The 15,621-nt window shown below is 44.7% G+C and overlaps 1 protein-coding gene across 3 annotated transcripts in view; it reads left to right on the forward strand.

Moving 5' to 3' along the window:
- Positions 1–12,528, forward strand: part of ntng1a (netrin g1a) — a 75,401-nt gene extending 62,873 nt beyond the window's left edge. For all 3 annotated transcript variants that reach the window (XM_030349376.1, XM_030349375.1, XM_030349377.1), the window contains exon 4: positions 12,348–12,528. In XM_030349376.1, the coding sequence (XP_030205236.1) occupies positions 12,348–12,528 (181 nt within the window). The remainder of the gene's footprint in view (positions 1–12,347) is intronic.
- The last annotated feature ends 3,093 nt before the right edge of the window (positions 12,529–15,621 follow it).

Consider the following 15,621-nt stretch of genomic DNA (forward strand, 5'->3'; position numbering starts at 1 on the left):
TTCGTGGAAGAACAAACAAACACATACACACACACACACACACACACACACACACACACACACACACACACACACACACACACACACACACACACACGCACACGCACACGCACACCCACACACACACATGCGCCAAGGCCTCCATGTAGTCTCGTAAACAACTCTCAGAGTAGCTGTTAACATTTCCAATCCCCGACTTCTCTTCCTGTGCACAAGGAAGAAGAACCCTGGGTTGCAAATAAAAGAACCGACATGAACACACATAAACACACAAGAACACTCACGTACACACGCACACAAACACACAAGCACATGCACGTGTGTGCACATGCGTGTGTGCGTTTGTGTACGCGTGTGTGGGTCTCCATGCTGAGATAAAGCGAGGCATGGCGTAGGGTGGTGTATCTGGGCAAGGCAGCCTGCATGGCTGGGCTGGAGCCCCCACACACTGCTATCCAACTAATTGGATCTTCCCCAGCTGCAGTGAACCTCCCTGAGCCATACACCTGTGAACCGTGAAGGTAGATAAAAAAATAAAATCGGGGGGAAAAATATATAACAAAAGGGTGTGAGGAAGAGGCGGGGGAGGGGGGCGGTGTGTGAGTGAGTGTGAGTGAACAGGCGTGTGTCTGCTGTGGCTGCTCGGCACATGGTCGTATCCTGGGGCCACAGCTGCCCGGCCCCTCGTCATCTGCATACGGGCAGCCGGAGGCGTCGGACCGCTGCTGTCCTCCGCCGCCCCCGAGCCCCGTCGCCACGCAGCGGAACGCAAACATGTCACATGACGGCGGCTTTCCTGCCAATCACGGCCCTCACTTCAGATGGCTCATTAGGGCTTGTTAATGAGAAATGATGCATTTATTTTATTTTTATTTGTCTCCCCCCGCGGTCTGGTTACAGTAAATGTAAACAAACTGGGGTCAAATAAACAAATAAGGGTATTTTAAACTCAGCACTCGGATTCAATAGTCAACATTCACAATGACGCCTTCTGCTATTCCTATTTTAAAGAAGAGTAGCTTTCTCAAATAGAACCTACAAACAAACAAACCTACAAAAGACCCAAGTGTTGATTGTGCTCCATGCCGCTGCGCGTGCTCACGGATTAAGAGAGCGAGGCGAGCGGTTAGAATTCAGTTAGTAGATAGTGGCTGCACAGTCGGCCGTGTGATCGTTCTATACTCTGAACGCAGAGCAACATTTCAATAAGTCGAGAGGGTATGTGCAGGGGTGTGTGTTTTTTTTTTACATATTTGAATGCAGCATAACGTAACTCAAAAGAGCTTAACAGTGAGAAAAATTAAGATCATCCTAAAAGGGCATATTGGGCACTTTAATTTAATACTCCCTCGCCGCAAATAACAAAAAAAAACAGCACGTCTCCAGTTATTTCCTCTTCAAACGATTGTCACCGACACACTACAGTAAACTACCCATCAGCATACCGGCCCTGTCTGCGTGCCTGGCTCCATTAGGTAATTGCTGCAATCACAGTAATTGGGGATGATTTGGAAATGTGCAAAGCCAACGAGGGGCGGGCGCGCATTATCAGATTGACAGCGAGGCAGTTTGTCCAGAGCCGTGATGGCGCAGCAGTGCCTTAGTCAGTGGTTGTGCAGATCCACTCAGCAGAAAGCGCTTTGCTTTGCCTTAATTGGAGGCGTTAGCTGTTATCTTTGGCGGCGTGGCCGTAGCCTCCTTCTATTAGTCACATGACTCCGGAGGGGAGCCGCGGGGGGGAAGGGGGTGTTGGCATGAATGTGATCCCATCCTTCACATCAAGCAGGGCAGGTGTTTAGGAGGTGACACGTGAACTTTGTGTACTGTATCAGGTAGCGCTCTTCATCGCTTTGAAAATAGTAATTAATGACCAGAAATAGGTGGTGGTGGTGGTGGTTGCGGTGGTGGTAGTCACAAAGGCGGTGATAGTAGGAGCCGTGACCAGGCTGAGAGAGAGGATGAGAAAAGAAGAGGCGTCTCCATTAAACCAAATGGGTCAGCGCATCAATGTTGAATGTGCTCTGTGGATGACTCTGTGGAGCTGTCCCTCACGCCTTCAATCTCACGGAAATACAACTTCTGCTGTGTATTTGTGTGTGTGTGTGTGTGTGTGTGTGTGTGTGTGTGTGTGTGTGTGTGTGTGTGTGTGTGTGTGTGTGTGTGTGTGTGTGTGTGTGTGTGTGTCTCTGTCTGTCTGTCTGTCTGCCTGCGTGCGTGCGTGCGTGCGTGCGTGCGTGCGTGCGTGCGTGCGTGCGTGTGTGCGTGCGTGTGTGTGTGTGTGTGTGTGTGTGTGGATGTGTGTGTGTGTGCATTTGCATGCACTGATGAATTGGAGCAGTTGCGGTTTGAGCAGAGGATTTTGAAATCTAGAGTGAATAAATGGCTATCGATATGGCCTCAGGTTGGGATTACAGAACGGGCCGACCCACGAATGGATACCAAGCACTCCTTTTACACAAGCACCGCTAACAGGAACCAGCACACACACATACACACTCACAGACACAGACACAGACATACAGGCATGTACACACTGACACGTACACCCGCAAACAGACAAACACACATACGCATGTACACACAGACACCCCCGTACACACACACACACACCTACACACTCACAGACACAGAAACAGACACACAGGCATGTACACACTGACACATCCACCCACACACAGGGAAACAGACACACGCATACGCTCACACAAACAGGCATGTACACTACACAGACACACATACAACCACACACAGACAAACACACACCTGCATGTGCACACAGACACACGGGCATGTACACACAGACACATGCACCCACAAACAGACAAACACACACACACACATACACATCTACAAACAGACACACAGACACATACACCCACGAACAGACAAACACACGCACACACACACACACACACACACACACACACACACACACACACACACACACACACACACACACACACACACACACACACACACACACACACACACACACACGTACACACACACGCACAGGCATGAACACCCACAAACAGACACCCACCCACAGACAAACACACCCACGTACACACAGACACCACTCCCCCACACACAGGTACAGGGCCCTGTTTGAGTGTGTGTGGTGTGCAGAGTGACAGGTCATGCTTGATCCATCCTCAGTGACAAGTCTCCAGGCATAAATCCAATGATGGTGTCCGTGTCTGCTAATAACAGCCGAGCCCGGCGAGGAGGAAATCAATTCAAAGAAAATCAAAAAGTGCGTTCTCAGCTCTGGAGCGCTCAAACAAGACAATGAGCGAGATTCAATCAACCCAGGTGTGTTAACGTTTCCTCCTTTGCAGTGGAATGAATTTGTCTTGGTCCTGAGGATGGAAGAGTGCCCGGGGGACAGACTGCTCTTCTTCATGTTTAATGATGACTCTCATTTTACTATACACACAAAGCCAAGACATATGCAATAATAGACAAGTGCATTAAAAAGAAGCAGCTACAGTGACATCCACCATGGGTTTCTAAAGAACGTTTTGAGGCCGAATGTTTCGATTTTTTACGTTGTTTTCAGTTTTGTTTGATTTGGCATTCATTCATTTTAAATCATCCAGTTAATGCAAAATTAAATAAGAAGACTCATCTTTAAATGTTGAAGCTAAAGAAAAGAAATGCAGTGTGTCGCCTGTACTGTATAATTTTTGTTTTCTTGTTCAATCTTTTATATACACAGAGTATGAAGTCAAGTTTCTATTCCTTGACTTCTGTATTTCTCCCATGTAACTTTTATTTTCATTTCTCCTTGAGACTTCCCCAAGTACATTCCAACTTCAAGGGTAACTTTTGGTTGCGGGTGTGCAGGTAAACAAACCATGTGCCATCTGTCTGGTAAGGAGAAGCAAGCTGGATAGCGATGGCTTTGAGGGAGAACACTGAGTCTTAGTGGAAGCGTCTTTGGAATGGTGGGGGCGTGGGGGGGAGGGGGAAACAAAGAGCAAGAGGGAATCTATCCCACTTTCATCCAGACCATTTGTATGTAAGAGCAGTAGGGAGCATGGGAAAGAGAAGAGGTGGTTTAAAAAGATAGAAGCTGTGCTCCGGATAGAAGGACACCTATCTAAAGCTTATCGCATCACCTGGAAGGATCGCGCTTCTACTTTGAAACTCCAGCACTCCAACCTGCACTGTGCCATCCTCTTAATACCCCCTCAGTGGGGAAGATAACAATATCACATCAATAGTAAACTCTAGACTCAACCACTTGATAACTTCAACAGTTTAAGCTTTCCAATAAGCATATTATTTTAGCCTCATTCATTTTGTTAATTATATAATATTATAATTAGTTTGTAAATAATACGTTACATAAAGTCACTAATTAGATCATTAGAGCCACTTGAAACTGCCGTAGTTGTCAAATGCTTGTTTTGTCATTCCAAGATTTCAGAAACAACGTCTAGTGATGAAGCAATAAAGCTAGCGTAACCAAGATATTTCAGAAACATTTTTGGGCATATTTGTTTAAGTTCTTCTTTACACTCCAACGGCAATCAATAAATCAAATGCTCAGAGAAACAAAAGGTATGTGGCTGTTGCATGCCAATAATAGGTCAATCATTTCATTCAGCCAGAAAAGGATAGTGATTCACATGGGGTGCGAGCAGTTTAAAACAATTGAAATTAGCTGATACAAATGATGCTCATGTGATAACTCTTAATCTTAAATAACATCTAAGGAAGACTAAATACGTGCATAAAATACCTACATTTTATGTTCCATTCTAGTTTGATTATCAGCAGAGCAAAGAAAACCATGAACTTCTTATACCCCCATCCCAAAAACACACACAAACACACAAACAGACAATCTGTGCCAGATATGTCAGCATAGATTAAACAATAGTAAAGCTACACCTTGACTGTTGAAATGGAACACGCCATATGGTGTTACCACCAACAAGACTATGCAAACTAGCCACAGTGACAGCCACTCACACACACACACACACACACACACACACACACACACACACACACACACACACACACACACACACACACACACACACACACACACACACACAAACACACACACACACACACACACACACACACACACACACACACACACACACACATACACATACACATACACACACACACACACACACACACATAACGACACACACACACACACACACACACACACACACACACACACACGCACACGCACACGCACACGCACACACACACACTCACACACAAATACTTGGAAAGTTTCCGGTGTTGTGGTAAAACTCCAAGCCAGACTTTCCGAACAGATATTTTATTAAAAAAATGTAAATAAGTGCTTGATAATGGAATTGTTCAGTCGACTGACACAAAGAACAGTTAGCATTCAATGGGGCTGAAAATGATGCACGATGAATAACAATCACATAGGACGATTTTTTGAATAAATACAAAGTCAAGAACCCTGCATGAAATTCATTAGACCATAATGACGGTGTGATGATGATTATGATAGTCACATTGATCAAGGTGAGGACGATGGTCTTGGCAGAGTATCTGCCATGTGACCGGGTGTTTACTCGTAGCTCACTGCCAGTGTGTGTGCATGTGTTTGGGCTGGGGCCACACGGATGCAGACCAAAGCGGGCCATTCTGGCCATTCTAACTCATCTTAAGTCAGCCCTCCCCATCCTCCTGTTCACTGGGTTCAATCTGAAAACTGTGGGTCTCAACACCACACTGGGAACAACGACAATGCATCCTTGCATTCATATCACCCCACAAACCCACACACACACTATCATTTCTTTCCTTTTTTGCTGGCCAGTATTCTGCTATCCCTTTGGGTTCACTCTGGGGTCCTACTGGTGGTTTAACGATGCACCTGGGATGTTTTTTTAGCAGGCTATTGGATTTTTTATTGTACAATACTTGTTTTTATGTAGCGAAGAAAGTTGGAGGCTGAAAAGTTGTTGGCCTTAACTGGACGTGTCCGAGTGAGTGGTCGTGGGGGTTGTGAAGAAATACACAGATGTTAATAATGAAGCAGGAAGAGTCAAGCCGATTCAGCAACCGTACTGTATATAGGACCTAAAAGTTGCAAACAAACAAGAGACTCACACACACACACACACACACACACACACACACACACACACACACACACACACACACACACACACATACAAAGTAAGCACAGACAAACTTTTAGTCTGTCTGCAGAGCAACTGCCAACCCCATTGGATCATGCCTCCTGGGTCCTGGTTTGGGGGCGGGGGTCATCTGATACGCTTTAAATGACTCCTCCCCATCAATACATTTGATGAAATGACTCGAACACACCACATACATTAACACACACACACATGTGCACATTCACACTGATGCCTGCTCACACACACAGTTTCGTGAATTTAGTGTTACTGGGGTGAGGGCCAGTCGTGTAGCAGAGAGCAGTATCACTGAGGCCCAGCCTGTCGATTGTATTGAGCCGGCTTGGCATGTCAGAGAGAGTAAAGACCTCTTGATTGACTCGTGCTTGGATAGCATGTCCAACTCCATCCATTAGTAATGGGAATGATTCATTAGACTGAAGCCCTGCCCCGATTGGCCCAGACAGCTGCCCCAGAGACCGACGCGGCTCAACCAGCGGGGACAGACATGTGAGACGGACTGCTATCAGAAAACATTATTAATACCGTCATTGTCAAGATGATGTTACATGCAGTTCATCATACTTGGAATTAATGAGAATTTTCTATGAAATGTTGAAATAATGAATACAAAGACTTCATTATTTATGTAAACGTATTAATTTAATTATCGAACAAAGCTGATCCTTTTATTTATTCTCTTCTAAGCTTAACGATATTATATTGCTTCATGAAACATACACAAATAAACGCTTCAAAACGGGCCCATCATTATGCTCGTGAGCGCCTCCGTTTAGCGTGGTACGTGACTGGATGTGAGACGGTCTGAATAAATAATGCATGCACAATGTAAGAGTCACTGTCGCCTGCCATGGAACCTATGGCCACTGTGTGTAAAAGGATTCCACTCCCTCAGTTCCCCTCGGAGAGAAGACGTGTGTGTGTGAGTGTGTGTGTGTGTGTGGGTCTGTCGCGGGGGAGCGGACTGAAGAGAGTTGGGGGTGGAGGGCGGTCGGGAGCGCCGTAGGGATCGTCCCATAAAGACGACCCGGCACCACGGCTGAACCACAAGAAGAAGAAGGAGAGCTTGTCCTCGGGAGGCAATTAGCAGCTCACGCTTTACCAACCATGAGCTGCTAATTGCTTCCGGTGTGTTTGTATGTGGTTGTGTATTTCTGTGTGTGTGTGTGTTGAGATGATTCTATGCATGCAGGCACATATAGCTTCATTTGTTTGAGGAACTGTGTGTGTGTGTGTGTGTGTGCACTTGTGTGAGTGTATCTTTGCGTGCTTGACCACATGGGCTCATTTGATAATCAATCACAGTTTTACGGTACAGTGAAGATCATGGGAGGTGCATTATGGTCCTTAGGTCCAAAGTGACCATGGGGCAGTCCCAAAGGTCACTCTAGTCAGGGCCACTGTGTTTCTGTGCTGTTTATCAGGCCTCATTGCGTATCCACATCATAACGAAGTAAGTATGCAAGGCCAGTAGGTGGTGGTGTAACTTTTCTGCTCATAGATGCAAAAAAACGTACAACAGGGTTGTGTTCAAAAGCTTTCTACTCCAGGACTCTGGGGCTGGGTGGGTCCAGCGATCACTCAAGGAGATTGCATGGATCACCTGCTTCATGTACCATTGTCCTACAAATTCTACAATGTGCCAGTTTCCAAATCATCCCCATGCATCCCTGTCTGAAGGAGCCCAGTAAAGGAGTGTGGAAGCACCTCGGCTGTGTGTAACAACCAACACTGCTAAAAACATCCAGTACATAGCAATTGTTAGACCGTGCCCCCTCTGGCCAGGCTGGGAAAGAAGAAACATTTGTGTTTTACCCAACTGGCGTGATTACCCGAAACACCTGTGCACTGGATTTCAATGTAATTGCTTCACTCAGTTAACCCACTTAAAGAGCGTGTTGAGTTCGGTCCGCTCAATTTGTCTGGATCAACAGCGGCGCATGGCTGCTTGCGGTAGAGTGTGTTCGGCTGCCATTGTGGGTAATTACTATTAATTAGCGGCTGTTGCTTTTGGCTGCGGAGCCACAGTAGTGAGCTTCCAGAAAGCCCTGAATAGATATGGTGGGTGGAGACTGCAGAGAGATGAATGAAATGATCTGCCACTGATTCACCGACTTGTGTGTGGTCTTTCTATTATTTTGGTTGCTATTAGGATTGTGGAAGGGAGACAGAAAAATATTTACAAAATTGACCAGAGAGGTTGGTAGAACAACAAACAGGCCCTCAAAGGGGCGATCCAGAGTTCAGCCCCAGTGCGCCACTTAAACAAGTGCTTGTGTTGCTGGAATCAAAGCAGAACGTCAAAGTCCCTTCAGTGAAAGGTACTGACACTCTGGAAGTGCTTTTTGGGACTTTTTTTCTCTTGCACACAGACATACTTTTTTAGTCAGTAAAAGTCCAGCGCACATTCTCATGGGAAGTTATATGAATACGTAGAACCTTTGGCACACAATGGGTCCAATCATTTCACCTTGAAAAAAATACTTTGTTGTTCCCACGGCAAAACAAGGAGGTTTTCAGCATCAGTTGAATGTTGTATTTTGAAAGACTAATGTGAAAGGTTAAAGGATATTTTGTTAAAGCAATAATTCATTCAGAACTGTGAATAATAATCTTCAGGAAATTGAGAAACAAAAAACAAACGTACAACACATATTGGCCAATTAGTCATTTTGTACAATATAAGGTATATTTATGTTTTCTAAATATACTAGTAGCACAAAACAGGCAAATACAGCAACAAACACATATTTTCACATGAAAATGAATTTGAGTCTATGTGTGTGTGTGTGTGTGTGTGTGTGTGTGTGTGTGTGTGTGTGTGGGTGTGTGTGTGTGTGTGTGTGTGTGTGTGTGTGTGTGTGTGTGTGTGTGTGTGTGTGTGTGTGTGTGTGTGTTTGTGTGTGGTGTGTGGTGTCCCACAAACATTCATACACATCATAACAGAAGTGTCAGCCTTGTGTCTTCATGTAAAACAGTGTGATAGTCGTTTATTGCCAATCATTTTCTAACTCATCAGTAATTGGACATCATTCAACATAATCCCTTGAAAAAGTCCATTGGCTCATTGGACCTTTTTTTTCGTTGGCAAATCTGCTTAATTTTACTGTTGAAACATGGCTGAGTGATGAGAATGCTTTTTGGGCTAAATGTTTTACTCTCGGTAACTGATATTTTTGGTTATGAAATCTGTATTTCGCAACTGTAGATTATTCCTTTCCCTTCAACTTTTACCAACATTGATTTTGAAATGTAAAAAAAAAAATCTAAAAATGATTTGACTTCAGATGGCGTAAAGACCAGGGTAACTCACAGTGGTGTTGAACGCAGACAGCAATAGGAGCTCAGGACCTTTACCTACTGAGGTGTTGTACAGACGGGAGAGTTTGAGTTGGACCCTGTAGCAATAATAGGAGAAATACAGAGAATCGGTTGCCAGTTTTGCTCCTGCTGTGTCAAAGAAGTCGTAATCTCGTTATTATGAATATCCACACTACTCCAGGCTTGCGCTGGAGGGAATATCCGTTTAGAGATCCCTGCAGTGTGTCATACTTTATCCAAGAATATTTTAATAACATTTTTGCCCAGGGAACATCAGCAATGTCAACTCTCTTCTCAGGCCGCCAACCCATGCTGTGCATCCATGTGTGTGTCTTTCTGTGTGTGTACACATGTCTGTGTGTGTGTATGTGTGCAATCAAATGCCAACAAGGGTTCCTGTAGGGGGATGAGGAAGGCCCTATGACTCAATTCAAGAAGATCTGCATCACCCCAGCTGACTCATTTGTCACCATGGAAACCCTGGTCAGGCCTATCATGTGGATCGCCACACACACACACACACATGCACACACCCTTAGAGAATTTCATCTTTAATTCAACCGGCAGCACGTGGTAATAAAATGACACGCGCCACCATACTTTGACGACCGACGTGATCTGTAGCTAAGCCGATAATTCACGGATAGCTCTCGACGTCTTTATGTTGCACTCCACTGCCATGAAGGCTTTTAAAGCCCGCATTAATGAGGGTGCCTAGAAACCCATGATGGTAAGAAAGACAATAAAACCAACGACTATATCATAATACAACTCAAGATGATAGGATTATACTGAGGATAACATTTTAAAGTAGTACAATTGGAATTACTATTGGAATATTTCATCACATGATGAGTGCTATCATGCTACATTTTTTACTAACAGTTCAGCCTAATTGGCCATTTAAGGAAAACGGCGAATGAAAGTCAACATCAGGTCACCTTGGGGGAGAGTTGTTTTTGGGTCTGGCTGCTGGATGACAGAGACCAACTGTCACCAGAGTTAACTGCTGAGACAATGGCCGACACGAGCGCCACCGAGGCTTTCTGTGTCGGGTCGATCCCCACACTTCCACTCTCTCTCTGTCTCCCTCCTCTATCGCCCCCACCCCTAACCCTAGGGGGATGGTATCGGGCCTGGACCATCCCACACCTCGAAATCGGTGGGAGAGATGCTTTTCACCTGGCTCCTGATAAAAATAGCTGAATGAAAAGGGCACTTTCAGGAGAACGAGAGAGCAGGAGAGAGAGTGTATGTGTGCTTGTTTCATTCGTGTTTATTGAGCCACTTTTCACCGTCAGATGTCTCCATCCATCTATTCTGACCTATACAGCTCTGTGCTATTGCAACTGTTATGAAAAGTTGGACCGCTACTCAAACATTTCAAACGTCTCCATCAAACTTTTGAGAACCTGGAAAACTTGGTTGATTGCCTTTGGAATAGTTTAATATCTGGTCAGATATCAAGTACTGGTCATTGCACAGAATGTGAGCGAAAAGAAATGGAGGATAATGATAGAAAATGAGGTCGCCCAACTAAAGTAATGCAATTAGTACATGACATTCCCATTGTCAGGGAGAAGACACAAAACCATACCAATAACTTTTATTTTCCCTATTTGAACTTTTAGCCCCATCACCAAAACAGAGGAAGGGTCAGATGAAGATTCAAAGCAACAAATAAACCAAAAACAAAAAAGACATGGAGAATGAGAATTGTGCTCAGGAGGAAAGAATTGATTGCATTCTATAGTCAAATCATCAAAGTCACATCTATGGTCTCACTCATCTTCGTGCCCACTCTTATCCCTTACCTTCAGAAAAGGAAGGACACGCATAGCACTTTCAATTCGATATGTTTTCTTACACCCAGATCAACTAATTATCCAGTAGGTAAGATTTGAGAGTTGCAGAGAATGAATCTAGGAACAAACAGAAGAAGGCAAGGTTTTGAAACTGAGCAACCCAAAAAGGTCTTCTCCCTCTCTGTAAACTTTCTCCCCATTCAGCTCAACAGGGAGACAGTCAAAGTCAACTCAAAACATGCGCTCACAGAGCATTTAAGTCACTCATATGTTGAAAATTGCTCTTTAATGTCACCTAGAGCACCTTTGAGAACGTTCTGAGTGCTCATCCTCAATTGGTACTGCCGTTTAAATTTGTTCATCATCATCATCGTCGTCATCATCATCTTCAACACCAACATCTGGTATTTTGTCACTGCTCATTTCTCCCCACTAAAACGTTCTTCTCAACGTGTATGTTTATTTGATTTATTCTGTATCCAGATTTTTCTCCCAGTGATGCATTGTAAGGGTCCCTGTCTCCCAGTCCAGGGAGCAGAGGACGGCAGACATTTTGATTGATGGAGAAGATAATAGCCTGTCTGGACCTGCGCAGGCTCAGTTTTGAACAGCAACTTGTTTAAACTTTTTTCGAGTCTTGCAATGCCTTAGAATTCAAGGTTGCACACTAAACTTATATTAAATTGTCTGTTTTGTCTCTCTCTGTCTCTGTCTCTCTCGCTCTCTGCTGCTTTGTCTCGCTCTGTCTCTCTCGTTCTCTCTCTCGTTCTCTCTCTCTCATGTTCTATGTCTCTGTCCTTCTCTCACTCTCTTTGTCCCTCTCTGTCTCTTTCTTTATCTGTCTATCTTTAGCTCTGTCTCTTTCAGTAGCCGCAGGTAACACGCAGGCAACAGTTTGCTCTCCTTAAGTCGACTCCAGAGTTGTTGATGCGCTGGTCGCATCTCCATGAGGTACCTCGACCTCACTGGAATCTCCCAAAAAGTAATCTGCACTTTTTGTTCAAATTCTTCCCTTCTTTCTCTCTCTCTTCTCTCTAATCGACCACAGTTGCAAGTGCAACCTCCACGCCAATGTGTGTGTGATGGACAAGGACAAGCTGAGCTGCGCGTGTGAGCACAACACCACGGGCCCTGACTGCGGCCGCTGCAAGAGGAACTACCAGGGCCGTGCCTGGAGCGCCGGTTCCTACCTCCCCATTCCCAAGGGCACAGCTAATATATGTGAGTAGGCATGCACACACACACACACACACACACACACACACACACGCACACACACACACACACACGCACACACACACACACACACACACACACACACACACACACACACACACACACACACACCCCCACACACACACACGCAGACACGCACGCACACACACACACACACACACACACACACACACACACACACACACACACACACACACACACACAGACGCACACACGCACGCACACACACACACACACACACACGCGCACACACGCACACACATGCACACTCACACACACATAATCACACAGAAAGAACTGAAGAAGAATTCATAAGACATTGAGACATTTTTCATCTTTTCTGTGCAACTCTTAACCGGCAGAGAACCAAAATCGACCAAAAGTTAATGCCAATCGAGTTAATACGCATTGGTGTATGCTTATATGTGTTCTGGTTGTTAGACCTCCTAGTTCTGTACGTCGTCTATCAGAGTGTGGATGATGGACTTGGTGCTATGAGTTTTGGGGGAGGAGGGGAGAATGCTGACATTTCCAAGCCCTTTATTTTATCCGGGCTAACTTTCTTATTGCATTCCCCGCCGTTTCTGATTCCTCCTCGGTGCCGAGGGGACCCTGGCGTGGGCTCCCGGAGGCGCCGTGTTATGAGACACTGGGAGAGTTTGCCCAGAGGCCACTGCTGGACCCCTGAATGACAGCACGTTATTAAAAAGCTGACATACACAAACACACACACACACACAAACACACGTGCACGCGGTTGGACAGACAGTGATACGCACAAAGACAGACAGAGAGAAGCATAAACACACAGTTGCACACAAATAAAAACAAACAAACACAGTGACAGACAGAGAGAAGCATAAACACACAGTTGCGCACAAATAAAAACACACAAACACACTGCAGACAGTAATATATCTCTATATATTTATGCATATATACACATGGACAGACAATCACCCACAAGCACCCAGACGCACAAGGCAGACACAATGCATACTTACACACACAACATACTGACTCCCACATACATGCACACAGGGGGACATCCATGCATCCAGAACAAATGCACACCCAAACATTGACTTCAATCACATAAGGTAATGTGCGTCTACGGATATTCATAGCCGTCAGGCACGAGAACACAATCCTCCAATGACCCAAGCCACTTGCCACAATGACACACTCTGATGAACCTATCACGAGGCAAGAAAAAATGACATTATTATGCTTAGTCTTGGAAAGAAAATCAATAATTTCATAAGTTTTGACTTATCTGCAGGAATTGAAGGATTTTTCCAGACTAACAGTAAAGAATGTAACAGGCTGTTGGAAAAAAATATACCTTGTGGTATCAATCCTCACGCTGGTTCCCCTATCCCTCTCTGGTCTGAGTGTGTGTGTGTGTGTGTGTACGGGCCTGCATGTGCTTGCATGCATGTATGTTTGAGTGTTTGCTGCACTGAAACCCTATGAGCATATGGCAGCTCAGTGACAGACAAATTTGTGAGAGAGGAAAATGTAATCAGGATTTAATTTTGTTCTTTACTGCGGCCATCAAGTGATCTGATCGGATAAGGAGCGCCATGAATCACCGGATGGGACTAGGGAGTTATGTCATCTCTAGCTCGCCACCACGCTAAGCTGTTTGGCAGCAGACAGGACGACAGGAAGCAGAAGAAGAAGTAGAGAAGAGAGGAATGAGTGAAGACCAACAGATGGGATGAGGAAGGGGAAGTAGTCATGTGTCACTCTTTGTGGTCTGTCCTTCTGACTCGCTCTCCAGCGGAGCCATATCGCTTTTCTTCCTACTTTGTTCCAACCACCCCCTCACCTCTCCATAACGGGGGTGTCACCGGAGAATGAAGGAGAGGGATCAGTTTGAGTATTGCTCTTGGCAGCTCATTTTCTCTGCCGCCAGAGACAGGCGAGGACAGGAGGATCTGCCCAGTTAAAGAACCCAGCAGAAACCAACAATCCCCCCAAAACAGCCAATAAGCAAGTGTCAATAACAAAAGTGGGATGCCATCAGTTAGCAGTTGTGGTTGACTTGAACAGGGAAGTTCTTAAGGGTAATACTGCAGAAAACCACAGCCTTGTCACTCAGCCAGTATGAATCCTGACACTGAGGAATGGCTGTTGGCATGGCAACGATAAAGGACCTTCTCCTGGTTATGCTCTCCTAACTACTTCCAGATCTATCTGCTATAATGCATATCTCATTATTCTTTATTATTATTAATAATATATGTAATTATAAAAATATTCTTCTTCTTTATGATTATTGATATAATATTTCAGATGACTTTGTATTGTGTCTCCGGAGGTAGATTAGTGTTTACCTGAAAGGATGGGCCTATTAGAACAGGATACACTTGGCATGGACACACACGCCAGACACAGGCACATGTGGTCTTTAATGCTGCTCCTTCAGACCGTGGAGTACGTAAACACAGCATCACGTCTGGTCGATGTTCCCTGATGGTGGTGCTACCACATACAACTATTCAAGGTTGGTTAGACCAGAACCGGATGTGATGGAAAGGATGATAATTAATTGATAAAGCTCATTTACTAATCGAAATGTTTTTATATGTATTTAGGACGTGGTGGGAGACTGAGGCAGGTGAAGAAGTTATCTTTCTATTGAGTCTTAATAACAGCACAGAGCTGCCAGATGTTGCTCTCTTCGTACCTCAATTGCTATCCACAATTTATTTGATGCAGATCATGAAAGGAATGATGAACACACACTGTGCATGAGCCATGGGTTGTGCTCTCTGCACAAAGACTTTCTCATTTTATTAATGCTGTGCAGATGTTGTGCACATAAAGCGCATATTCACAGCATTTGCACAGCAATAAACACCCATGCACTACACAGATGGGCTCTTTGGTAAAGATATATTATAATAATAAAATTATGGGAACACGATTGATGGATCTAGGTTTTCAGACATGGTTCCAGAATCCATAATATGTAATGAATTCAAAATGTACTATTACAGCTTTTGAATGAACCTAAAAATAGCATTTCAATTGTTTTCAATGTACTGTAAATCGTTTTAATGTACAGGAAAGTCTAT

This window comes from Gadus morhua, chromosome 23 (assembly GCF_902167405.1).
Source record: "Gadus morhua chromosome 23, gadMor3.0, whole genome shotgun sequence".
In the NCBI taxonomy this organism is placed as follows: Eukaryota; Metazoa; Chordata; class Actinopteri; order Gadiformes; family Gadidae; genus Gadus; species Gadus morhua.